General features: G+C 46.5%; 2 protein-coding genes across 8 annotated transcripts; one reads left to right on the top strand and one right to left on the bottom strand.

The window, feature by feature from the left end:
- VDAC2 (voltage dependent anion channel 2) lies at nt 1-22,118 on the top strand. Of its 4 annotated transcripts, none has more exons than XM_074001733.1 (11): nt 207-364; nt 560-615; nt 1,644-1,712; nt 3,699-3,748; nt 8,510-8,555; nt 9,633-9,785; nt 9,872-9,924; nt 11,339-11,566; nt 12,838-12,988; nt 20,413-20,470; nt 21,562-22,118. In XM_074001733.1, the coding sequence occupies exons 5-11, from the start codon at nt 8,523-8,525 to the stop codon at nt 21,651-21,653; spliced, it is 768 nt and encodes a 255-aa protein (XP_073857834.1). In that variant the 5' UTR covers nt 207-364; nt 560-615; nt 1,644-1,712; nt 3,699-3,748; nt 8,510-8,522; the 3' UTR covers nt 21,654-22,118. The 4 variants fall into 4 exon arrangements, with proteins under 4 accessions (XP_073857833.1, XP_073857834.1, XP_073857835.1 ...); XM_074001734.1 differs by having other exon boundaries at nt 8,452-8,555; XM_074001732.1 differs by lacking the exons at nt 207-364; nt 8,510-8,555 and adding an exon at nt 1-142.
- Nucleotides 20,633-26,541, bottom strand: COMTD1 (catechol-O-methyltransferase domain containing 1). 4 transcript variants are annotated; one of them, XR_010577974.2, is made up of 8 exons: nt 26,419-26,541; nt 26,176-26,303; nt 25,829-25,934; nt 25,622-25,740; nt 25,501-25,555; nt 25,182-25,315; nt 21,371-21,487; nt 20,633-20,945 (listed from the first exon to the last, which is right to left on the bottom strand). XR_010577974.2 is itself a non-coding variant. In XM_065520869.2 (7 exons), the coding sequence occupies exons 1-7, from the start codon at nt 26,510-26,512 to the stop codon at nt 21,443-21,445; spliced, it is 681 nt and encodes a 226-aa protein (XP_065376941.1). In that variant the 5' UTR covers nt 26,513-26,541; the 3' UTR covers nt 20,633-21,442. The 4 variants fall into 4 exon arrangements, 2 of the variants coding, with proteins under 2 accessions (XP_065376941.1, XP_045255961.1); XR_012417767.1 differs by having other exon boundaries at nt 20,633-21,487; nt 25,626-25,740; XM_065520869.2 differs by having other exon boundaries at nt 20,633-21,487.

Raw genomic sequence — 26,541 nt, 5'->3', positions numbered from 1 at the left:
GCCCCCTCGCCTCTGAGGCTGCCCGGATAGCTGCCTGATTCAAGGCCCAGCAGCTTCTGCCTTCCCGATCCCCATCGACGGACCGAGGCAGCCCACCTGCAGGACCGTGGCGCTGTCGGTCCACGTGGCCGCTCCGGAGCAGGTTGGAGTTGGCAGCGGGCTGCGCTGCGGGCACAGGCGCGGCGGACAGCCCCGGGGGCAGCGGCGGGGTCCTGGCTGGGAGAGGACAGGGTTGCGGCGGGCGGAACGGTGTCTCCTTCACTTCGCCCTCCAGCCGCTGCAGCTGCAGCCGGACAGTGAGCGTGACGAGCGGCTTCAGCAGCTAGCGGAGCGGTGGCTGCGGCCCCCCTCAGGAGACCACCAGGTACCGCCGCGCCCGCCTCACGCCGACCCAGGGGCCTAGGCCGCTTCGGCCAAGCGGGAGGCCTGCGCCGGACTTGGGGTCGGCCCTGGCTTCCTAAGATGGCCGCGCTACCCCGCGGCCCCTCGCCCCTCTCTGCCCGGGACCTCCCTTTGGCCCTTTGACCCCAGCTGACCGCACTTCTTGTCCCTCCCGCAGATTCCCCTCTTCCCACGGCCTCGCCATGGCGACCTACGGACAGACTTGCGCGCGGCGTAAGTAGAGCAGGGATCTCTGCCGGATGGGGCGGCGGGGAGTCGAAGCCTGTCGACCAGAAACCCGCAGTTTGTTTCCCTCTGTCTTTCCGAGGACTTGGAAATTCGGCCGCTTTTGGTGGTCGCCTTACCGTCTGACCACCTCTGCCGAGGAGGGGCTGGGCTGCTGGATTTCAAATAGGGGAACAACGCCCGGGGAGTTGGTTTGTGGCCGCATGGACTTTCAGCTTTTGTACGTGTCTTTGACGTACAGAAGTAAAAGTTATTAATCGGGGATTCCGCTTTGGAGGATGGGATCAGTCACTCTTCTAGAGGAAGTAGCAGTCCTTGTGAGAGCACAAGGTCATTACATGTGCTCTTAAGGGCGTGGACGTGCTTTGTGGAATGAATGAGCTGGTGTAATGAGCTCAGATTGCCTGCCCTTAAGCAGCACAGCATTGGCTAAGGACTTGAGAGTCATATTAGTAAGTTTGAAGCGCCATTTGATATTTAGTTGATACAGACATTTGAATGAAACACAGATGGCAGTATTTTTTCAAAGTTTCAATATTTAAATTCCCAGAGTATTAAGTTCTCTTCCCACTCCAGGATGTTGGTTTTCACCTCAGCGAAGATATTAAACGACATATCAGGGACAGGGCCTAGTCTTAGGTTTTGATTTTATCTAATTTAGTTAAGTCAGCTCATCTCAGTGAATTTTAGCAGATACATATCCATGCACACAAATACTTGTTTCTTTGTACCTGTCCAGTCCTAGGAAGTGAGGCTGTAGGTAATAGACTGTTTTTCTATTTTGGAACGAATTTCCCAAGTTCGTATAACCATGGTTATCTATTTTAGAAATAATTCGTTGGTGGTATCTCCTTTATAGGTCGTTATAGTTTTAGTGTAGCTCCTGACCAGATAAAAAACATAATTCCAACACATAGGATTGCTTGAATTTTAATATCAGCAGTAGGTCGTACTCTAGTTCTTGGATAGAAGATGGGAGAATAGAGACATTAATACTGGAATTTTTTTTCTACCAGCAATGTGTATTCCTCCATCATATGCTGACCTTGGCAAAGCTGCCAGAGATATTTTCAACAAAGGATTTGGTAAGAACCTTATTTTTAAAACGTGTTAGATAAAGAGTGAAAATGTATGTTTGGGTTGCTTAGTGAAATCAGATTAATCATTGCAAATTGTAAATATCTTGCTGCTTTAAATTTAGACTTATTTATTTTTTTGAGCCTGTTGCCCAGGCTGGATGCAGTGGCACGATCATACCTCACTGCAGCCTGGACCTCCTGGACTCAAGCGATCATCTTTCCTCAGCCTCCCAAGTCCCAAGTAGCTGGGACTACAGGCACACTCTGCCACACTTGGCTAATTTTTTTATTTTTCGTAGAGGTGGTGTCTCACTGTGTTACCCAGTAAACACAGTGGCCTCTCAAAGCCTGGTTGGATTACATTATAGGCATGAGCCACTGTGCCCAGCCTTGTTTTAATTCTTCTGTTAGAAACTTAAGATGCTTACATTAAACTTCTGTGAAAATAGTTCTTTTACAGTCTACATCCCCCTCCCCCAATTTCCCAAAATTTTTTAAAACTGTAGTTAAGAGGATTTGAGCCTTTAAGAAAAAGCGACTTGTGCTTTAATTTTTTTCAGTTATAGCTTAGGTCTTGGTTGACTAGAGTTATGATATATTACTGTTTTGCTTTTGTGGTGACTCCTAGTACTTTCCAGAGTTATGAGCTTTTTCAGGTAAATTTGGGTTTTCTTAAAGATTCTGTTCCATACCATCCCCCCCTTTATTTAGATTGTTGGAAATACCCCATTGCTGTATTATGATAAATTGGTTTTGTTTTTGTTTTTGTGTTTTTTTGAGACAGAGTCTCACTCTGTTGCCCAGGCTGGAGTGCAGTGGCGTGGTCTTGGCTCACTGTAGCCTCTGCCTCCTGGGTTCCAGCAATTCTCCTGCCTCAGCCTCTCTGGTAACTGGGATTACAGGCACGCACCACCATGCCTGGCTTTTTTTTTTTTTTTTTTTTTTTTGAGACAGAGTCTCGCTCTGTCACCCAGGCTGGAGTGCAGTGGCCGGATCTCAGCTCACTGCAAGCTCCGCCTCCCGGGTTCATGCCATTCTCCTGCCTCAGCCTCCCGAGTAGCTGGGACTACAGGCGCCTGCCACCTCGCCCGGCTAAGTTTTTGTATTTTTAGTAGAGACGGGGTTTCACTGTGTTAGCCAGGATGGTCTCGATCTCCTGACCTCGTGATCCGCCCGTCTCGGCCTCCCAAAGTGCTGGGATTACAGGCTTGAGCCACCGCGCCCGGCCTTTTTTTTCATTTTTAGTAGAGATGAGGTTTCACCATGTTGGCCAGGCTGGTTTTGAACTCCTGATCTCAAGTAATCCACCCGCCTTAACTTCCTGAAGTGCTAGGATTCCAGGCATGAGCCACCGCACCCAGCCATATCATGATAAGTTATTAGCTATTCTGAGATTTAAATTGAATGATTTTTAAATCTGATATTTAAGTTTAAGAATAGTTTGGGGGCTGGGCGTGTTTGCTCACGCGTGTAATCCCAGCACTTTCGGAGGCGGAGGTGGGCAGCATGAGGTCAGGAGATCGACACCATCCTGGCTAACACGGTGAAACCCCATCTCTACTAAAAATACAAAAAATTAGCCGGGTGTGGTGGCACACACCTGTAGTCCCAACTACTCGGGAGACTGAGGCAGGAGAATTGCTGGAACGTGGGAGGCAGAGGTTGCAGTGAGCCGAGATCATGCCATTGCACTCCAGCCTGGGCGGCAGAGTGAGACTCTGTCTCAAAAAAAAAAGAATAGTTTGAAAGCGTTCTTTTGTGTACCAACTACCAAAAAACTAGACAAAGCAGCATAGGGATAATTCTGCCCTTTATAAGCCAGTTTACAAAAGATGAATTTGTAACAATTTCATTTAAATATTGTATATTAACACATTTTTATCCACCTCTGAGTATGTGGAATCTTTTTGTTTTTTATGTATAGTCAACAATTGCTATGCATCTTTCATACAAAATAATCATTTTGTTTCTTTTGCTCTCTATTTGTTGAAGGTTTTGGGTTGGTGAAACTGGATGTGAAAACAAAGTCTTGCAGCGGCGTGGTGAGTGTTACTGTTGAATAAGTTCTATTGAACCTTTATAATTTTTCAACTCGTAAAATGGTCATAACTGAAAGATGTCTACCTGTTTTGTCTTAAAGAAGAGGCGGAAGTTAACTTTAAGAGATTTGCTTGTAACCTGATTTATTTTGGTCTTGAATGTGATTTCTGATTTTCACGTGGTCTTTTGTCGTGTTATGTATGCACAAGGAACTTAGGAAAGACCAGTCAGGTGGTATTCTTTACTCAGTAAGATTACACATTTGAAGGCAGGGAACCCATGAGACTTTTTTGTAACCCTTTGTCAACAATGCTTGTCAGTTATGGGCATAAAATTATCAGGAACTCTTTAATCATTTATATAATGTGTACTAATCATTTATATAATGTCCATTTTCTAGCAGTTCTCCCTGGAGAAGATTTCCACATGTATTTTGTGAGTTTAGGGAGTCCTGATCTGAATTTTTTTTTTTTTTTTGGGATGGAGTCTCACTCTGTCACTTAGACTGGATTGCAGTGGTGTGATCGTGGCTCACTGCAACCTCTGCCTCTTGAGTTCAGGTGTTTCTCCTGCCTCAGCCTCTCTAGTGGCTGGAATTACAGGTGCCCACCACCCTGCCTGACTGATTTTCGTATTTTTAGTGGAGCTGGGGTTTCACCATGTTGGCCAGGCTGGTCTCCAACTCTAGACCTCAGGTGATCCACCCACCTCGGCCCCGGAGAGTGCTGGGATTACAGGTGTGAGTCACCATGCCCGGCCAAGACTTTTTTTTTTTTTTTTTGAGATGGAGTCTCACTCTGTTGACCAGGGTGGAGTGCAGTGATGTGACTTGGCTCACTGCAACCTCTGCCTCCCAGGTTCATGCCATTCTCTTGCCTCAGCCTCCCGAGTAGCTGGGACTATAGGTGCCTGCCACCATGCCCAGCTAATTTTTGTATTTTTAGTAGAGACAGGGTTTCACTATGTTGGTCAGGCTGGTCTTGAACTCCTAACCTTTTGATCCGCCCGCCTCAGCCTCCCAAAGTGCTGGGATTATAGGCGTGAGCCACTGTGCCCGGCCAAGAATATTTTTTAAAGAGGTTAATATTTTGGTATTTTGGTGACTTGATAGTTGAGTGAACTGTTACAAAGGGGATAAAGTAAAATTTAACTTTCTTTGAGACAGGGTCTCACTCTGTTGCCCAGACTGGAGTGCAGTGGCACAATCTCAGCTCACTGCAGCCTCAAGCAATCTTCCCACGTCAGCCGCCCAAGCATCTGGGAGTATAGGCCCTATCATCATGCCTGAGTATTTTTTATAGTTTTTCTAGAGATGACGTTTTGCCGTGTTGCCCAGGCTGCTCTTGAATTCCTGAGCTCAAGTGATCCACCTGCCTTTAATTGACCTCCCAAAGTGCTGGGATTACAGATGTGAGCCACCATGCCCAGCTAGTAAAATTTAACTTTGTGCAATTTTTTTTACTCTAAAAATTTTTGTTTTGAGATTATTTCGGGGTGGGTATAAGTGTGTGCATATTAGAATACTATAGGTTATTTTGATATATGTATGTGTGTGTATATATAGAGAGAGAGAGAGAGTTTTTTTTTTTTTTTTTGAGACCGAGTCTCGCACTGTCACCCAGGCTGGAGTGCAGTGGCATGATCTCGGCTCACTGCAAGCTCCACCTCCCAGGTTCATGCCATTCTCTTGCCTCAGCCTCCTGAGTAGCTGGAACTACAGGCACTGGCCACCACCACACCCGTCTAATTTTTTTGTGTTTTTAGTAGAGATGGGGTTTCACCATGTTAGCCAGGATGGTCTCGATCTCCTGACCTTGTGATCTGCCCTCCTCAGGCTCCCAAAGTGCTGGGATTACAGGCATGAACCACCACGCCCGGCCTGTGTAGACATTTTTGATGGAGTGCATGCAACTGATATTTATTTAAATTAATTGTATTGTGGTTTCTTTCTTTTTTTTCTTTTTCCCCCCTGAGACGCAGTCTTGCTCTGTCGCCCAGGCTGGAATGCAGTGGCATGATCTCAGGTTCAAGCGATTCTCCTGCCTCAACCTGAGCCTCCCAAGTAGCTGGGATTACAGGTGCTTGCTACCATGCCCTGCTAATTCTTGTATTTTTAGTAGAAACAGGGTTTTGCCATGTTGGCCAGTCTGGTCTCAAACTCCTGACCTCAAGTGATCCCAAAGTGCTGGGATTACAGGCGTGAGCCACAGCGCTCGGCCTGTAGTTGTTTAAAAGCCTAGGCCTGTTGGATTTCTTTTTTTTTTTTTTTTTTGAGACAGAGTCTCGCTCTGTCCCTGTGGCTGGAGTGCAGTGGCGCAATGTCGTCTCACTGCAAGCTCCGCCTCCCGGGTTCCCGCCATTCTCCTGCCTCAGCCTCCCGAGTAGCTGGGACTACAGGCGCCCGCAACCGCGCCCGGCTAATTTTTTGTATTTTTAGTAGAGATGGGGTTTCACCGTGGCCTCGATCTCCTGACCTTGTGATCCGTCCGCCTCGGCCTCCCAAAGTGCTGGGATTACAGGCGTGAGCCACCGCTCCCGGCCGGCCTGTTGGATTTCTGGGGTTTTACATTGATCATATCTGTCACTTGTTTTCTTTGGTCTGAAAGGAAGCCTAGGTGTTTAGTTACGATTGAATGACTTATTTGGCCAAGTTAACAGGTTACAGTGCAGTGATTTAGTGTGTTTTTTAATGTTCCTATTGTTAGTTTATTGAGGCCCCTACCGTGTTTGTTGAAACACAAAGGGCCTTCTAAAAAAGACTCAGTCCTCGTGTTTAAAAAGCTTACTTTCTAGTTGGAGAGATAAAATAAACTGAGAATACTGAGATAATTAATATCAAATACTAGATTGTTTGATAAACCAAATCTTTGTTGGAAAAGAATAGATTATTGTGTATAGGGTTAGGGAAAGTTTTATGGAAGTAGGTTTAAGAGCATGAAGGATGTATAGGAGCTGGATTAGGTGTAGCATGTTTTTACTCACATTTAATACATGTAATTGAACAGCCGTGGTATTGATCCTGTAGGTTGTCTCTGGCCCCGGATAAGTCCCGTTAATACCTGGCTCTGTTTTCTTACCTGAACTGCAAAGCTACTGAGGCCACCCCAGAATGTAGAAGCCAAACTGTCTGGTGGTAAAGGGCATGAGCTGTAATCTGGCCCAACTCTGGTCCCACAGGGTGGTATTGGCTTTGTTTCTTGAGGCTTCCTTGGCATGTGTATATAGGCTGGCTCTTGATCTATGGGCTGATGGATGGCAGTGGGTGGGGCCCCAAGAGTCATTAATGTCATTCAGGATTAAAAATAGCTGCTCACACATTCCCCGTTCAAACTATCTGCTAGAAGAACCTGTTCCATATATATTGTTTTAATAATGCTTTCGTTTTCTGTGGAGCATATGAAAATGTACAAACTTTCACAGTGTCAGTTCAATTTAATCATCTGGAGGTAAGCTTTGTAATTATAGTTGCAGAAACAGACCCAAAAAAGGTAAGTGAGGCTGGTCACAGTGGCTCATTCCTGTAATCCCAGCGCTTTGGGAGGCCAAGGCAGGAGGATCACTTGAGCCCAGGAGTTCTGAGACTAACCTGGGCAACATAGCGAGACCCTGTCTCTACAAAAAAATTTAAAAATTTGCTGTGCTTGTTGGTGGGCACCTGAAGTCCCAGCTACTTGGGAGGCTGAGATAGCAGGATCGCTTCGCTTCAGCCCAGGAGTTTGAGGCTGCAGTGAGCTGTGCCTGTGGCACTGTACTCCAACCTGGGCGACAGTGAGACCCTGTCTCCAAAAAAAAAAAAAACCAAAAAATGTGTCCTGCCCAGTGTGATGCGTTTAGTAAATGACATGAAGAACTGGACATCAGAACTCCTAATTTTTATATCCAGTGTTCTTTCCTAACAGGATCCAATGGTTGTTTTTTTTTTTTTTGAGATGGAGTCTTGCTCTGTCGCCCAGGTTGGAGTGCAGTGGCGCGATCTCAGCTCACTGCAAGCTCTGCCTCCTAGGTTCATACCATTCTTCTGCCTACAGGTGCCCACCCCCACACGCAGCTAATTTTTTGTATTTTAATAGAGATGGGGTTTTACCATGTTAGCTAGGATGGTCTTGATCTCCTGACCTCATGATCTGCCTGCCTCGGCCTCCCAAAGTGCTGGGATTACACGCGTGAGCCACCGTGCCTGGCCAATCTAATGCTTTTTTTTTTTTAATGGGAGATGGAGTCTCACTCACTCCATCACCAGGTTAGAGTGCCGTGGCACCATCTTGGCTCACTGCAACCTCAGGCTCTCGAGTTCAGGTGATTCTCCTGCCTCAGACTCCTGAGTGCTGGGATTACAGGGATGCACCACCATGCCTGGCTAATTTTTGTATGTTTAGTAGAGATGGGGTTTCACCATTTTGGCTAGGCTGGTCTCAAACTCCCTACCTCAAGTGATCGTCCCGCCTCAGCCTCCTGAAGTGCTGGGATTACAGGTGTGACCCACTGTGCCCAGCCAATACAGTGCTTTTTAGTGTAGGTATTGAGGGCTATGCTTTGACTTGAAATTCCTGTTAATGAAAGGATCTAATTTAGGAGAGTATATATAAGACCTGAGGATTTGTCTCTATCAGCAGAGCAATAGTTATACAAATGTTCTATTTTCTGAGAGAAGGATGACTGCCCTTTCCTCCTGTTGATACAGTTTTTGATATTTCTCACTCTGCAGATATCACAATTTCTGGCTGTAGTCTCTTTATTATTTTCACATCAGCTGTCTTCCTTAGGCATGGCGTGGTGATGCTTGTGATCCCAGCTACTCAGGAGGCTGAGGTATGTGGATCACTTGAGCCTGGGAGGTTGAGGCTGCAGTGAGCTGTGATCACACCACTGTGCTCCAGCTTGGGTGACAGAGGCAAGATGCTGTCTCAAACAAACAAAAATTCAGATAAGCCCTCCATATTTTTTCTTTTTCAGTTCGTGTGCAACCAGGGATTGGCACATTATTATTTTTAGACAGGGTCTCACTGTGTCACCCATGCTGAGTGCAATGGTGGGATTATGGCTCACTGCAGCTTGGACCTCCCAGGCTCAAGCCATCTTCCCACCTTGGCCTCCTGAGTAGCTGGGACTACAGGCGCACACCACCACGCTGAGCTGGTTTCTTAATTTTTGTAGAGATGGCGTCTTGCTGTGTAGCCCAGGCTGGTCTCTAAGTGCTGGGATCATAGGCGTGAGCCGCCACTCTTAGTTTCCTGCTGACTTTTGAATCCCAAATAAAATCACCTTAGCAAAACCTTCCTTAAAAGATGTACAGTTGGCCGGGCGCAGTGGCTCGCGTTTGTAATCCCAGCACTTTGGGAGGCCGAGGTGGTGGATCACCTGAGGTCAGGAGTTGGGAGACCAGCCTGGCCAACATAGTGAAACCCCATCTGTACTAAAAATACAAAAATCAGCTGGGCGTGGTGGCGGGCACCTGTAATCCCAGCTACTTGGGAGGCTGAGGCAGGAGAATCACTTGAACCTGGAAGGCGGAGGTTGCAGTAAGCCGAGATCACGCCACTGCATTCCAGTGTGGCGACAGAGCGGGACTCGGTCTCAAAAAAAAAAAAAAAAAAAAGGGGTGTACAGTTTGTTCACTTGAGAATTCACTACAGATGAACTTGTGATTGATTAGAAGTGTCAGCTGTATGTGAAGTGGCAGTCAGTTGCTCAAAGGCTTGTCACTCTTATATAAGCTTCAGAGAGTAGCACAGTGCAGAGGGATACGAGTGTTCAGGAAGCTAGAAAAAGGAGGATTCATGAGTTTACCAAATGTTTCAGCGGGTTGTGTGTGTGTGTGTGTTTGTAAGTTAGTGATGAATTCTAGGCTTATGAGAATGTTCATGAAGTTATTGATTGTCTTGTTAGGAATTTTCAACGTCTGGTTCATCTAATACAGACACTGGTAAAGTTACTGGGACCTTGGAGACCAAATACAAGTGGTGTGAGTATGGTCTGACTTTCACAGAAAAGTGGAACACTGATAACACTCTGGGAACAGAAATCGCAATTGAAGACCAGGTAACATTTTGAAAATTTTAGTATTAATTTTATTAATTATTTTTGTATTTCAAAAAAGAAAGCAAATTACTTTTCTTTCAAAATAGATTTGTCAAGGTTTGAAACTGACATTTGATACTACCTTCTCACCAAACACAGGGTAAGCACAGACATTTTTATCTGTATTACATTTAAAAGCATTTCTCTTTTGTGTATTTAGAAAAGGTGTACCTTTACTGTTTGATAGCTTCTTAAGCTACCTTGTGGTGGTGAAATCTCTGTATCTGCTTTTATTTATTTATTTGAGATGGAGTCTTCTCTGTGTCACCCAGACTGGAATGTGGTGGCATCATCTTGGCTCACTGCAACCTCCACCTCCCAGGTTCAAGCGATTCTTCTGCCTCAGCCTCCCTGAGTAGCAGGGACTACAGGCGCACGCCACCACGCCCAGCTAATTTTTGTATTTTTAGTAGAGGTAGGGTTTCGCCATTTTGGCCAGGCTGTTCTGGAACTAATGACCTCAGGTGATCTGCCTGCGTTGGCCTCCCAAAATGGTGGGATTACAGACATGAGTCACCATGCCTGGCCATTTTTTTTTTTTTTCTTATTTTATTTCATCTATTTTATTTTATTTTGTTTTGTTTTGTTTTGTTTTATTTATTTTTATTTTTATTTTTATTTTTATTTGAGACAGAGTTTCACTCTGTCACCCAGGCTGGAGTGTAGTGGCATGATCTTGGCTCACTGCAGCCTCCGCCTCCCGGGTTCAAGTGATTCTCCTGCCTCAGCCTCCTGAGTAGCTGAGATTACAGGCGGTGTGCCACCACGCCCGCCTAATTTTTGTATTTTTAGTAGAGACAGGGTTTCACCATGTTGGTCAGGCTGGTCTTGAACTCCTGACTTTGTGATCTGCCTGCTGTGGCCTCCCAGAGTGCTGGGATTACAGGTGTGAGCCACCGCTCCCAGCCTATTTATTTATTCTCTGTCACCCAGGCTGGACTGCAATGGTGCGATCTTGGCTCACTGCAACCTTTGCCTGCTGGGTTCAAGCGATTCTCCTGCCTCAGCCTTCCGGGTAGCTGGGATTACAGGCATGTGCCACTATGCCTGGCTAATTTTTTTTTGTATTTTTAGTAGAGATGGGGTTTCACCATGCTGGCCAGGCTGGTCTTGAACTCCTGACCTTAGGTGATCCACCCGCCTCAGCCTCCCACAGTGCTGAGATTTCAGGCGGGAGCCACCATGCCTGGCCTATATCTGCTTTTAGAATACTACGGTTGCTATCATTGGCTTGCCTTCAAATATTTGCCTCTTCGTTGTTGCACTAACTTGGGCAATTAATGTGTTTCTAACAGGCTTTTGTGAATGATTGTTAATTCTGCAAAGCAGTTGTAGATGGCCGTCCAGTTGCCTTGTGTCCTTGTCTTGTAGTTCATTGAGATGATTTTTTTACTCAGTTATTGCTGGTTTTTACTCCCTGGTCATACTGCAGTTAATTTAAGTCTGTTTTGTGCTCTCTTGTGCATAAGTGTGTGTACGTTTTTCCCAGTGACGTCAGTTTGTTCTTTTTCCAGAAAGAAAAGTGGTAAAATCAAGTCCTCTTACAAGAGGGAGTGTATAAACCTTGGTTGTGATGTTGACTTTGATTTTGCTGGACCTGCAATCCATGGTTCAGCTGTCTTTGGTTATGAGGGCTGGCTTGCTGGGTACCAGATGACCTTCGACAGTGCCAAATCAAAGCTGACAAGGAATAACTTTGCAGTGGGCTACAGGACTGGGGACTTCCAGCTACACACTAATGTGTAAGTATTTCTTTCATAGGATACTGTGATGTAGGCCCTCAGAGAATGATTTTGATGTCTGTCATCTCTTATTGATCTGGGTGCACCCTAAAGGATTTCTCTTAACATTTAAAAACAAAATCATTCTTGGTCATTTCTAGGGTGCCCCTTGAAAGCTTATAGTAAAAGAATGTCAATCTGACCTTTGGTGCTGAGAGAGTAAATGTTCATTTTATATGGGGTTTAATGCACTTTGTAGTTTTACACGAGGCATTAGATATTGGCAGACTGCTACCAGTATATTCATTTTAAAAGATGTGTGGGATGCTGACGTGATAGGATTGCCTAAAATGTATGGCGTTTTGTTGTTGGGGGTTTTTTTTTCTTTCTTTTTTTTTTTTTTGTTGAGACAGAGTTGCTCTGTGGCGATCTCAGCTCACTGCAACATCCACCTCCCGGGTTCAAACAGTTCTCCTGCCTCAGCCTCCCAAGTAGCTGGGACTACAGGCGCATGCCACCACGCCCGGCTAATTTTTGTATTTTGGTAGAGACGGAGTTTCACCATGCTGGTGAGGCTGGTCTGGAACTCCTGACCTCTTGATCTGCCCACCTCCCAAATTGCTGGGTTTACAGGCATGAGCCACTGTGCCCAGCTGCTGCTGCTGTTTTTTTGTTTTTTTGGTTTGTTTTAAATTATTTTTATAGAGATGGGGTCTTGCTATGTTGCCCAGGCTTGTCTCAAACTCCTGACCTCAGGCGATCCTCCTGCCTCCACCTAAAGTGTTGGGATTATAGGCGTGAGCCACTACATCCAGCCTGGTGTTTTTACCTAAGCCCAAACTAGATAGATACATGAAAAGTACTTAAAATGTTTTTCTTTCCATTGTAAAAATTCATTGGTAAATAACAAGCACAAAGAAGAAAACCTACATTTCTCATAATCATGCCAGCTAGGTATATAATCTTTGTTAACGTTGTGGTGGTTCACCTTTTTATATGTGTGTGTATATATATGTGTTTATGAAATAACCAAAAGGCTGTATGGGAATCTCTTGTATGTTTAATACAGTGTGATAATTCCACTGAATGGATATTCTGTGGTTCATTTTACCAGTCCCTGTATGGGTATGGGTTGGGGTAAAAAACCTGTTAAAACTTGCAAGTTTTCAGTGGAACACTAAAGACCCACTTGAGCTGTAGTTTTTATTTAAATGTAATGCTACAAATCAGCCTGTGCCTTAGACATTATTACATTGTCTGTTCTAGATCTACTAATTTAAAATATCTTATAGGAATGATGGGACGGAATTTGGAGGGTCAATTTATCAGAAAGTATGTGAAGATCTTGACACTTCAGTAAACCTTGCTTGGACATCAGGTACCAACTGCACTCGTTTTGGCATTGCAGCTAAATATCAGTTGGATCCTACTGCTTCTATTTCTGTGAGTACTTTTGTGGACTTAGAAGGGAGTTTTGGTTGTGGGAATGAGTCTTTGGGTATACTGAATTATGTTGAAAATTTGAACTGATTTCACACAGTCCCCAGTTTACAGATAGATTGGCTTTAGATTTTGAAATGTTGCTTTTTTGATGAATACAGTGTTAGATGTTTTATTTCCAGGCCAGGCCGGTGGAGTTTGTTTAATCTCAAAAACTGCCGAGTTAATGTTGATAATAACCTTGAGCCATAGGCCTGTCTAAACCCAGCTATAGCAGGTGTTTTGGTAGTTCTTACCGTGTCAGAAATAATAGTGCTTTAATCCTTTTTTTTTAAGGCTCTCTTTTGTCCAGGCTGGACTGCAGTGGCACAATCATGACTCCCTGCAGCCTTGACATTCTGGGTTCAACCTCAGCCTCCTCCTATTCCCAATTAATTTTTTGATGTTTTTTTGTAAGGATGGGATTTCCATATGTTGCCCATCCTAGGCTCAAGCTGTCATCCTGTCTCAGCCTCCCAAAGGAGGCTGTTGGGATTACAGGCATGAGCCACTGCACCTGGCTAGTATTTTAATCATGACTTTGTCTTTTTTTTTTTTTTTTTTTGAGATGGAGTCTCACTGTGTCGCCCAGCCTGGGGTGCAGTAGTGCGATCTTGGCTCACTGCAAGCTCCACCTCCTGGGTTCAAGCAATTCTTCTGCCTCAGCCTCACCAGTAGCTGAGATTACAGGTGCCCGCCACCACACCTGGCTAATTTTTTTGTATTTTTGAGTAAAGACGGGATTTGTTGGCCAGACTTGTCTCAAACTCCTGACCTCAAGTGATCCACCCGCCTCAGCCTCCCAAAGTGCTGGGATTACAGGCATGAGCCACCACGGCTGGCCCCCTTCTCCATTTCTAATTGCACTACAGCAATAAAAACCTCAGGATTCATACAGCACACTATTCTGTTATTTGCATTGATGTCTGTGACATTTTAACAGATTTAATGTCAGTGGAAGAAGCTTATCTCACCTACTAGGAGTTCATAGTTAAAATGGGAAGGCAGGTTGGGACCCCTGTGTCATTTAGTGACTCCTGGGAATTAGTTTGGAAACGTACCTAGCCTTTCCCACTTCAGTAATGTTAGCTGCCACTCCAATTCAGCAGTACCCAGAAGCATTGCTTAATGCTCCTTGTGATATTAGGAAGTGTATATTTGGTTTTGCTTCCCTCTCCTGGCATAGAACTCCTAAAAAATCCTTGGAATCCCCAGTGTTAAGTATCTTTTTGTATGCTAATGAGTTGACTGGTGGCTGGCCACCTTTAGGTAGCTTCGGGGTGGGAGCTAGTCAGTGGAGAGACCAAGGTGTGATTAGAGGGTGGTGGGGAGAGGGGCTGAAGGTTAAGTTGTTCACCAATGGCTAGTGGTTTAATCAGTCATGCCTATATAATGAAGCCTCGTGAAAACCCACAAGGACAGAGGTCAGTGAGCTGGGTAGCTGAGGTTGCTGGAAGGTGGCATGCCTGGAGAGGGCATTGAAGCTGTGTCCTTTTCTATGTTTTGCACTATACGTCTCTTCATCTGTATCCTTTGTAATATCCTTTATTAAAACTGGTAAATGTAAATAAAATATTTCTTGAGTTCTGTGACCTGCTCTAGGAAATTAATTGAACCCAAGGGAGGGGCTTGTGGGAACCTCTAGAGCTGCCAGGTCAGAAGCAGTTAAAACAACCTAGGGCTTGCAGTTGGCATCCGAAGTGGGAGGAGGGCAGTCTTGTGGGACTGAGCCCTTAACCTGTGGCAGCTGATGTCTCCAGGATAGAATTGAATTGAATTACAGGACATTTAGCCGAGTGTCTGCTGCAGAAATTATTGCTTGCTTAGTGTGTGGGGAAAGCCCTCACACATATCACAGAAACATTCTGTGTTGTGAGAGAATAGTAGGAGAAACTGAGTTGGTTTTTTTCTGTATCCTCAGATGTCAGGATTGGGATTTGCTAGAGTGGCTCTAGCTAGAGTGGCTCATCGAAGCATGGTTTAGGAAGAAAAAGGATAAATGGATGGGGAATGAGGAACTTTTGACTCCTGGGTGGTCAGGTGGTCACCCCTACTATGGAGCCACAACTGTGCTGTGCTCAGGTACTTAAAAATTACCAGTGAAATTTGGAGATAGATCCAACTGCCAGGGAGTTGGTTCACTGGGTGCATAAGGGGAAGTGCAAACAATAAGAAACAAACAAAATATACAAGTCCTTGATTATTGTTATTTGTAATCACTAAAATCAAGGTGAAAGAGTGCTGGATTGTACCTTGATGCTAGACCAAACTCACCAACCTTGGGCAAAGTACCCCTAAGACCTGTATTTGCTGTATTTTGCCCAATTTGGAGAAATTTAAAAAGTCGGAAGTCAGAGATTACATTGAGAAATGTGATCTGAAATTGCCTGGGGCAGTAATCAGTATAAAGCTGACAAATGGGGAAGGGTAGATTTCTGTTGGGAAGGCAAATCAAATATCTCTAATTCTTACTGATTTGTAACGAAACTGATTTTTTTTTTGTACCATGCTCATACTGCCATATGGTAATACTGTTGGCAAGATTAAACTCCCTTGTGTAAATAAGTCTTATAATACAGATTGATGATCATATGTATTGTGAAATTGAGTTGAAGCCTCCTCAGGATGTAACACCTATGGAAAGTGACTGACCTGAGGAGGAAATGGATCTCACTATCAGCTGATCTCTGTCCTGAATAGTTCTGCACAAGGTACAAATAACAGTAGATCAAGGGGAAAAAAGCTGGTAGAAGAAGATAAAGATGTTTCTAATGGCTTCTGTGAACCTAAAGGAAGAAACTAAGGCACAAAATACAATTTTAAAGAATTTACTTGACCATAATGAGGACAGCTGCCCAGCAGACCCAGATCCAAGTGGATTTGAGCTCCATTTGGCCTTTGTTACAAACAGGTTTTTAAAGGCCAAAAATCCAGGACAGGATGTGGGCCGATACAAAGTTGTTTGGCAGGAATTCTCTTTGGTTTACAGAAATAACATTGATTAGTGATTGGCTATACATTGTTCTTTGTGTCACAGATTCCAGGAACTCATGTTATATAATGTTAGATAATGGGTGAGGGTCACATTGTGCAACTTGCAGTAACACTTTAGATATTTACTAGCTAGCCTGGAAACTACAAGGAAGAAAAAAAAGAAAAAATGTTTTTAAACAATTTCCCCTGGGCATGGGGGTGTGTCCTGTGAGTAAAGTCTCATTCTCACGTCTCTCTGGGCCTGATAAATTTTGCATACCTCACATTCCTCATACTGCTGAGCTATTTTTTTTTTCTCTTCATAGGACAAATTAGGTGTTTTTTTGTTTTGTTTTGTTTTTTTTTTTGAGACGGAGTCTCTTGTCATCTAGGCTGGAGTGCAGTGGTGTGATCCTGGCTCACTGCAACCTCCACCTCCTGGGTTCAAGCCATTCTGGTGCCTCAGCCTCCCGAGTAGCTGGGATTATAGGTGCCCGCTATCATGCCTGGCTAATTTTTGTATTTTTAGTAGAGATGAGGTTTCGCCATGTTGGCCAGGCTGTTCTCAAACTCCTGACCTCTGGTGATCCGCCCGCCTCAGCCTCCCAAAGTGCTGAGATTACAGACGTGAGCCCCCGCGCCTGGCCTAGTTGTTTCTTTAAACCTATCCCTATCCCACAGTAGCTTCTCCAGATGATAAGCATATTTGTGTTTGTACTCTTGCAGATACGTGTGTTATATAAATGTAACAAGTGTAAACATCCTTGACAGATATATGGACTTTTTTGCTCTAAGGGATCCCTGTTTGAAACCAGGGTGTGGCCTATGATACTATGGTGTATATATTTTGGTTTTTGTCCAGTTCCTGGCTCACAGCTTCTGTAACCCTTGCAATTTCCCAAGTGACTAGAGCAGTAGGAGTATCTTTTGTTGAGATATTTGGCCATTTGTTCTTGGTTCCTGAAACAGCTCCAGAGCATAAAAGTGAAAGAGTCTTTTGTGTGTTTTTTTTTTTTTTGTGAGACAGTCTCGCTCTGTCGCCCAGGCTGGAGTGCAGTGGCGCGATCTCGGCTCACTGCAAGCTCCGCCTCCCGGGTTTACGCCATTCTCCTGCCTCAGCCTCCTGAGTAGCTGGGACTACAGGCGCCCGCCACCTCGCCCGGCTAGTTTTTTGTATTTTTTAGTAGAGACGGGGTTTCACCGTGTTCGCCAGGATGGTCTCGATCTTGTGACCTCGTGATCCGCCCCTCTCGGCCTCCCAAAGTGCTGGGATTACAGGCTTGAGCCACCGCGCCCGGCCGGTTTTTTTTTTTTTTAGATGAAATCTCGCTGTCAACCCAGGCTGGATGGAGTGCAGTGGCACCATCTCTGCTCACTGCAATGTCCGCCTCCCAGGCTCAAGTAGTTCTCATGCCTCAGCCTACCTAGTAGCTGGGATGACAGGTGCCTGCCACCACGCCCAGCTAATTTTTATATTTTCAGTACAAATGAGGTTTCACCATGTTGGCCAGGTGGGTCTCTAACCCCTGACCTCAGGTGATTCCCCTGCCTTGGCTCCCAAAGTGCTGGGGTAACAGGCACGAGCCACTGTGCCCTGGGCTATTTTGTTATTTTTAACGGGTCCTTTTCAACCACATCTGAACTTATGTTTATGAGGTGATTTTTGGATAGTCCCTAGATGACCACATGGTAGGGGGTGCTGGTTGCTAGGGAACAAACCTTCCTTGGGGAGGGCATAGTAGCTAAAGGTTGAGCCAGTGACCAGTGAGTTAATTAATCGTGCCTTTGTAATGAAGTCTCCATAAAAACCCAAAGGACTGAGTTCAGGGGGCCTTCAGGAAGGTAAACAATAATACATTCATGTTATGGGAGGATGGGGCACCCCAGCTTCACAGGGATGGAAGCTCCTGTGCTTGGGACCCTTCCAGACCTCACCTATAAAGGAAAAGATACATAAGTATCTTCATCTGGCTGTTCATTTACATCCTTTAAAATATCCTATATAACTGGTAAATGTTTCCCTGAGTTCTCTGTGCCACTCTGGGAAATTGAACCCCAGGGACTTGTGGGAACCCCGATTTATAACCAGTCTGTAAGAAACAGGCAAAACAACCTGGAACTTTCAATTGGCATTGAAAATGAGGGCGGGGCAGTTTTATGAAACTGAGCGCTGAACCTGTGTGTGATGCAATGCTCTCTCTCCAGGTAGATAGTATCAGAATCGAATTAGAGAACATCTAGCTGGAATCTGCTGCAGAATTGTTTGCTTGATGAGTGGGAAATTCTCCCTAGGCCTTGTGAGAGTATAGAGGGAGAAACTGAGTTTATTTTTTCTACTCCTTATCACAGTTTCATGGTTTAACTCCTACTGTTAAATAATAGGAATTTCTTTTTTTTTTTCTTTTCTTTTTTTTTTTTTTGAGACAGAGTCTCACTTTGTCGCCCTGGCTGGAGTGCAGTGGTGCGATCTCTGCTCACTGCAACCTCTGCCACCCGGATTCAAGCGATTCTCCTGCTTCAGCTCCCCGAGTAGCTGGGATTACAGGCACCTGCCACTGTGCCTGGCTAATTTTTATAGTTTTAGTAGAGATGGGGTTTCACCATCTTGGCCAGGCTAGTCTTGAACTCCTGACCTCGTGATCCTCCCAAAGTGCTGGGATTACAGGCGTGAGCCACTGAGTCTGGCCAATAGTAGGAATTTCTTCTTTTTTTTTTTTGAGACGGGAGTCCCACTCTGTCGCCGAGGCTAGAGTGCAGTGGCGCAATCTCAGCTCACTGCAACCTCTGCCTTCCGGGTACACGCCCCGGCTAATTTTTTGTATTTTTAGTAGAGACAGGGTTTCACCGTGTTAGCCAGGATGGTCTCGATCTCCTGACCTTGTGATCTGCCCGCCTTGGCCTCCCAAAGTGCTGGGATTACAGGTGTGAACCATTGCGCCCGGCCAATAATAGGAATGTCTGTTCAGCTGTCTGAGGCTCTTATTTGTAGGGCACAGGATGGTCATTAATGAGGTATTTTTTTTTCTTTTCTTTTTCTTTTTTTTTTTCTTTTTTTTTGCTTTGTGTTGCCTAGGCTGGAGTTCACTAGTGCAACCACAGCTCACTGTACCCTCAGCCACCTGGGCTTAAGAGATCCTTCCATCTCACTCCCGCTTCCCCGATAGTTGGGTAGGTGTGCACCATCATGCCAAGCTAGAAAAATTTTGTACAGACAGACAGGGGTCTCACTGTGTTGCTCAGACTGTTGTTGAATTCCTGGGCTCAAGTGATCCTCCCGCCTTGGCCCCCAAAGTGCTGGGATTACTGGTGTCAGTCACTGCACCAGGCCTGTTTTTTTAGATGGTCATTGGTAGCTCATGAATATTTGGCTGTAGTGCCAAGTGAATACAGGTGTTGTGGATGTGGTTTGTGTCTGTATAGTTACATCATTTCTTTCTCTGGATTGGGCTCTTTGGATGTTACACATTATAAGACTATAGACATCAAATCATTTGGAGATCTGTTTTGGTCACATAGGCTGTTTGTTACCTTTATACAGTAGCCCTCAGAATGCTGAAAGCAAAGCAAAGTTGCGTATCTAGGCAACCTATGCCCTGGAAATGAAGGGAGGTGTTCCTGGCCTCTGGTGTGGCTTCATAGTGTTAGGGGTGGTAGAGAATGGAACTAGAAGGAATCTACTCCTTACTATGTCATACTCTTCAGGGTTCCTTCCAGCCCTTGAAGTCTGTAAGTCCTGAAATGTTAGGATTGTGCAAGGAAGGCAGGGGCCTGGATTGGTACATGATACCTCACTGGGACCTCCTCCCAAGCACAGTGGTTACATACAGCCAGAACTCAGCAGCACTGGCATTCATGAGAGGTGTGAGAATGTGAGGATAAAGGATTGTTTGATCTGATTCTTCAGAGGAATTACTTGTTTGGAGATTTTTTTTTTTTTTTTTTTTAAACATTGATGGTTTTGGTTCTTTAGGAAGAGTCCTGAAAGTAGGAAAGTTTACATGTGTGTAACTAAGTCATGAATTTAAACTTGATACCCTGCACTTTAAGGCTGCTGTGTGTCACCTCTAGTGAGCCTGATTTGTACCACATTTGGTCTGGTTTTGTTGTGCTAGACTAGAATCGACAAAGATGATTTTTATGAGAGTGCTTAGGCTCTTGTGCTGTACGGACAGTTTGGGGTCTTTGGATACATTCCAGTGGCTATCAGGAGTATCGTGTCCTACTGACAATTTGATTTTTGAGTTGAATGGATATGAATTAAGTAGTACCTGATTTCTGTTTGGCTTAATACATAATGAATTTTATTGTCTCGTGAATAAAACTGAACACTTCACGACTACATGATGGGGAAACATGTAGGGGCTTTGTCCCTACTGAAATATTTTTCTTACAGTTGTTTTTGAATTTTATTTTAGGCAAAAGTCAACAACTCTAGCTTAATTGGAGTAGGCTACACTCAGACTCTGAGGCCTGGTAAGTATTCTTGATAAAGTAGGATTGTTTTGATATTAAAAAAATTAGTTTTCATTCTTCAGCTTATTTTTCAGACCTTTCAAGCACACAGAAGAGTTGAAAGAAGAGTACAATAAATACATGTTTACCTTTTGCCACAACTCTCTTTCTTTCCTTCCTTCCTTTCTTTTTCTTTCTTTTCCTTTCTTTCTTTCCCTCCCTCCCTTCCTTCCTTCCTTTCTCTTTCTTTCTCTCTCTCTCTCTCTAAAATAAAAGTAATTTTTATTTTGTTGATAAAAGTTCACTCATTGCTTTGGTTCTGTCTATAGTCTTGTTGACTTTATATAATATTTTGAAGCATGCTGTGTCTAGAGCAGCATTTCTCCAACTTCACAATGCACATGACTCATCTTGGAGTCTGGTTAAAGTACTGGGGACTTTCCCCCCTCCAAATAGGGATTTTCCTTCCCAAAGTTTATTTTGGCGATTTTGAAACCTAAAGAAAAGTTGGAAGAATGGTACAGTGAACATCATATACCCTTACCCTATGTTGACCAGTTATTAAAATTTACAGCATTTATGTCTCTGAAACTTCACATACTTTTTTTAAAAAACTGTATGTTTTGCAGACATACAGACACGGCAGCTCCTAGCATGTGTATCCTAAGAGTAAGACATTTTTCTTTATAAGCACAATACTATTATCGCATCTAAGAAAACTAACATTAATGTAATACCAAATATATATTCAGATTTACCCCATCCCCAAATGTGTCTTTATTGTAGGTTTCCCTTTCTAGGATCTAATTATGATTATGTCTCTAGTCTCTCTTCATCTGGATAGTATACTCAACATTATTGTATATTCTAGAGCACTTTGAACTTGTTATTAAAACATTTCTCTGTGACTTGGTGCCTTACCTAGAATGGTAACCCAGTCCTTCTGGTGTCTCAGATTCTTCCAAGCGCCCTCTGGTGGCCAGCACTAGTAGGTCAGCTGACAGGCTGAGGAAGTGACAGGCAGGCTTCTGGGGATGACTGTGAAAGAAGGCTCAGACTGAGTGAAGTGCCAGGTACATCACAGTGTTTTGTTTTTGTGTTTGTCTTAATAGGTGTGAAGCTTACACTCTCTGCTCTGGTAGACGGAAAGAGCATTAATGCTGGAGGCCACAAGCTTGGGCTCGCCCTGGAGTTGGAGGCTTAATCCAGCTGAAAGATACCTTTGGGAATGGATATCAGAAGATTTGGCCTTAATATATTTCCATTGTGACCAGCAGCAGGCTTTTTTTCCCCCAAGAAGATGATCAAAACAAAGAATGATCTCAACAAGAGCTGTATTTTAAGTATTTAGACAGTTCCTTGTTAGCTGGTTTCTAGTTGAATTGGTTATCTAGTTACCAATGCTGCAGTCCTGCAGTCACCTATACATTATTTAAATGTATTTAACTGTTAAATGCGCTACCCACCAATAATGAAATAGACCTTTATGAAAACTGTGCAATTGTGTGCATGTTTGTTTTTATGTTCCTTTAGAAAACATTGACTATTACCATTGAATGAGATGGATCAGTGGATATTGAGATGAGGTTAAAAATTTTGTTAAGTTCAGCCATTATTACTTTTGGTATCCCAGAACATGACAAATTATGAATAAAACAAGTATACATAATTAATGGCTCCAAGTATTTGCAGAGTTCCATGTTTGCCAGCTAGGGTCAAATCTCCGTGGTAGCTAGCCAGTATTTAATTTTTCCAGTGAGTATTTTGCTCTTTACTTAAATCTGTGCCACAGAATCTTCTGTGTCCCTAGAATAATTCCACGAGCTTTTTAAGACTACAGTAAGAGGATACATGCTTTTATACTCTTCAGTTTGTAAGTCTGTGCAGAATTGCCCTGCATAACTGAAAGGAAAAAGAAGGTGCTGAAAAGATACACAAACACACCATACCCCTGTGAGCTACTGCTAGGAAAATAAAGTAGGCCCTGGTTTGGTGCGATGGTGTTAGGCGTACAGAAGAGTAAGTTGTAGACAGTAAGGGTAACCTGTGGGACTCTGAGAGATCATTACTCATTTCCTTCTAGGCAGACATTGAAAGGTGGGTATAGGTAGGAGACCAGAGGCAACCCCTTTTGGCTGTGTAGCATTGGCCTTCATCTGGGTACGAATGAGACATTAATAGGTGGTTCTGATTGGAAAAGTAGGAAAGAGCAAGTTTTCTGATAGGAGATAATTGGAATGATATGATTAAATAGGCTGGAGAAGATTTGTTCAACAAATCTGTAATAGTAGACCTGAAGAATGGTAGAGCCTGAGTGATAAGAAATGGGTAAGAAAATGGAAGGACTCATCACCCAAGAAATGATACATGCTACAAACTTTTGAGATTGAGAAGAAGCTGGTGAGAAACCAGAGCTCAAGCAAGCTGTGCACACAGGAGGGTTGGGGGCATGAAGACCCCTCTGGTCCCACTTTGTCCTAGGGGACTGGCTTGAATGGCCCATGTGAATCATGGTTCTCTGAAAGGCCCTCTCCAGACAGACATGACTTAAGGGACAGAAGGTTAGAATTTGAGTCAGGTAAGAGGAGAAACATGAAAAGATGTCCATGCAGGCTAGGCCTGAAAGCAACTCTTACAGTGTAAAGTAGACCCACAGGTAACTAATCACTGCTGGTGGTCCTCTAAAGGGAAAAATCCTAGTCATGGGGACTGCTGCCCCTTAGCTAACAGGTGGCCCTTTATTGGGCAGTGGCTACAGTAATTTAGACTGAGGTGTGGCACAAGTGAGTTAGCTGGCTGTCAAGGATCTGCTTAGAGTAAATTGAACCTATCCACTCATGTGCATCCTAATATGCTTTCATGAGTTAGAAAAGTGTAGGTTTCCAGCCATGGTCCTGTGTAGTGTCCAAAATGCAAAGTGTGTCCCAGGAGCTGTGAGGTCATGTGGCTTTTTTTTTTCTTTTTTCTTTTTAGACGAGTCTCGCTCTGTTGCTCAGGCTGGAGTGCAGTGGTGCAGTCTGGGCTCACTGCAACCTCCGCCTCCTGGGTTCAAGCAATTCTGCCTCAGCGTCCCCAGTAGCTGGGATTACAGGTGTGTACTACCACACCTGTCTAATTTCTGTATTTTTAGTAGAGACCAGGTTTCACCATGTTGACCAGGCTGGTCTCGAACTCATGACCTCAAATGATCCACCTGCTTCAACCTCCCAAAGTGCTAGGATTACAGGCATGAGCCACTGCACCCAGCCTCATGTAGCTCTTTAGCCCTGCTTCCAGCAGTCTCCAGGGACACTTCCCATCACCGTGGCTTACCAGGTAGTGACAAGGCTGCTTGAATTCCAGGCTAATGCCACTTATGCCTGAGGCAGTGTCAGTGGAAAGAATTTGACCTTCATCTGTCAGTGGAGATAAGATCTATGAGGTTGGGGAGATTTAAATGAGGAGCAGAGCACCTGGGTCAAAAGTGCTCCATAAGGCCTGGTTCCTTCTCCACCTCACCTCATAGGCAGATGGTTCAGGAAAGCCTGAAGTTCTCTTCATCCTCTAGGGAGTGTGGTAACAACGGCTGTACCTATAGGCTTCTTTGCCTCACACCTCCCTGGCCAATGATCCCCCTCACTTTCCTTCAGAATTTCAAGGAGACGGCGGGATACTCAAGTCAACCCCGAGGGCCTCAGGTCCAGGCCAACTGACCTGGCTCTCAGAGGTGATGTTCCCCTACCAGGGCCTCCACTGGAGAGGTGAGGCTGGGGAGCTGACTGTGCTGTGAAGATATGAGCAAGCCGCCAGCAGAACTGGCATCACCTACAAAAGCACACAAGTGACACCCGTGGGCACCTGCAATCCTCTTTCCTGTTGTCAGACACCATAGTGGCCCTCCACCAGTCCCCAGCTTCACGGAACCAGAGCTTCGCCTGCCCTGAGGGAGAGATGTAGGAGGGAGACAAGCCTGAGGAGCTGGGGTCTCTGGCCATTACATGTGGCCAGGCCAATTAAAACTTCATAACCTGTCTCCTGCCAGCTGGAGGTTCCTGCAGTAGGGCCACAGACCTGGCGCCAGGGAGGGGACAAACCTCAAGGCCCCTTTCACTGAAGGAGCTATCTGTGCTGGGCCTTCCCTCCCTTCCCCATCCAGCGCCACACACGGAGGCTCAGGAGGTCGTGTGTCCCAGCCCCACTTTATTTTCGAATTTAAAACTCAGGGTCAATTCCTGGGGTTCCCAGGCAACCCTCCCTCGCTCACTAGGGGCCAGCCCTAGATCTTGAAGGCCAAGGTGAGGCCATCGCCCAGGGGCAGGAGGCTGATGTAGACCCTGACGTCCCGCCGGATGCGTTCGTTTAGGTTTCGCACACACTCGGCCGCCACGTCCCCTTTCGGAGGTTGCAGCACCTTCCCGCGCCACAGGACCTGCGGGAGGGCGGGGCCAACCGGGCCGTGGGAGGCGGGGCTTCGGAGGGAGGTGCTCGGGCGGAAGGCGGGGCCTCGGAGGGAGGTGCCCAGGCAGGAGGCGGGGCCTCGGAGGGAGGTCCCCGGGCGGGAGGTGACCAGAGCCGGAGACAGAGAACCAAAGCGGAGGAAAGCCTGGGTACCTACTGGGGCCGGAGCCCCGCAGGGGGGTGGAGCCTATGTGACTGGACTGGGTGGGGCTTTGGGGTATAAGAGGAGTCAAGGAAAAAGATGGGGACCCGCCCCGAGAGGGTGCTTTCTCCTCCCCCGCAGTGGATCCCTTACTCTGAGGACGGCGAGGATGCCTCCGGGTCGCAGCAGCTGCAGGCAGCGCTCGTAGTAGGCAGCGCAGTTCTCCTTGTCCGCATCCACCACGGCCACGTCGAAGGTGCCGGCCTCGCCCGCCGCCAGCAGTTCGTCTTGCAGCGGGAGGGAGGGCAGGTGCGGCTGAGTCCGCGGCCCCGGCGTCCCTAAGGCCCCTCCCAGGCCGGCCCGGGCGCTGTGATAGCCGGCCGTGCCCTTAACCCGCAGGCCTAGTCACAGCTCGGCCACACAGCGACCTCGTTTGCAATGGCCACAAAACCCTTCCCGCTTCGGTGCTCACCCAGGGTCTGCAGGGCGGGCTTCAGCCGGAGGTCGATCTTGTGCTCCGCCTCGGCCTACGGAGGAAGCGGGTCAGCCGTTGCGCCTCGCCTGGGGCTGCGGGGCTACGCGCGGGCGCTCACCTGCCTCCACAGGGGCCGTCCCAGCTCCGGGGGCTGTGCTTCCACCTCGCAGGTCACCACGCGCCCGTCTGCGGGCAGCGCCAGGGCCAGGGCCAGGGCAGAGTAGCCCGTGAAGGTGCCTGGGACCAGAACACAGACGGGCTCAGAGCAGAGTGGGGGTTGGCCCAGAAACCTCGGCCCTCCGGGATCCCGGCTGCGTGCCCCTACCCAGATCCAGCGCCTTCTTGGCCTGGATGAGCCGCGCCAGGTTGGCCAAGAGCTGGGCCTGCTCGCAGGTCATCATGGAATCCCCCTGCGGCTGCTCCAGGGTCAGCTGCGTGAAAGAAGGTGTCACCAGCCATGCCGGTTACCCACCTTCGCCCTGGGGTCCCAAACTCCCAGGAGCGCGGTTCTGGGCGTGGCCTGGGGGACAGACCCTCCGGGAACGCCCACCGCACCCGGCCCGGGAAAGCCGGAAGCCCAGAGAGGGCCACGGCCCAGCCCAAGGTCACACAGCCACGTGGGACCCGCAGGGCCCGAGAGGGACGCCCGTTCCCGTCCCGCGCCCTGCTGACCAGCCTCAGGCTTCGCAGCGCCGGGTGCTCCCGCATGGAGCGGCTCAGAAGATACTGCCACAGCGGGCTGTCCTCGGGGGGAAGCAGGCACTGCTCTCGCCGGCCTCGCCATGGGGGGCACCGCCTTCCTGCCAGGGAGAAGATATTGGATCAGGGTACAGGGCTCTGCGGCCACAGGGTAGTTAACCTGAGCCACGCCGCGCCCTCCTTTGCGCCCGCCCGCCGGGACAGGGTCCTGCTCACCCAGGAAGAGGCCAGTGGCGAAGGCCGCGCCCAGCGCGGCTGAGCCCAGGGCCAGCGCGGCGGGCACGGAGAGCCGGGGCACCGGCTGGGTCATGGCGCGGGCAGGAGGCGGCGGGAGGCAAT

Source organism: Macaca fascicularis, chromosome 9, assembly GCF_037993035.2.
Source record: "Macaca fascicularis isolate 582-1 chromosome 9, T2T-MFA8v1.1".
In the NCBI taxonomy this organism is placed as follows: Eukaryota; Metazoa; Chordata; class Mammalia; order Primates; family Cercopithecidae; genus Macaca; species Macaca fascicularis.
This window is presented reverse-complemented; position numbering and strand designations above follow the sequence as displayed.

What these genes read in the sequence shown, in the direction of transcription:
- COMTD1 (XM_045400026.2), bottom strand. Translation starts at nt 26,512, where the DNA reads ATGACCCAGCCGGTGCCCCGGCTCTCCGTGCCCGCCGCGCTGGCCCTG. An exon ending in CGCCACTGGCCTCTTCCTGG is followed by an intron (nt 26,304 to 26,418) that starts GTGAGCAGGACC and finishes TCTCCCTGGCAG; the next exon opens with GAAGGCGGTGCCCCCCATGG. An exon ending in CGCTGCGAAGCCTGAGGCTG is followed by an intron (nt 25,935 to 26,175) that starts GTCAGCAGGGCG and finishes TCTTTCACGCAG; the next exon opens with CTGACCCTGGAGCAGCCGCA.
- VDAC2 (XM_074001732.1), top strand. Translation starts at nt 585, where the DNA reads ATGGCGACCTACGGACAGACTTGCGCGCGGC. An exon ending in AAATCGCAATTGAAGACCAG is followed by an intron (nt 9,786 to 9,871) that starts GTAACATTTTGA and finishes CTTTCAAAATAG; the next exon opens with ATTTGTCAAGGTTTGAAACT. An exon ending in CACTCAGACTCTGAGGCCTG is followed by an intron (nt 20,471 to 21,561) that starts GTAAGTATTCTT and finishes TTGTCTTAATAG; the next exon opens with GTGTGAAGCTTACACTCTCT.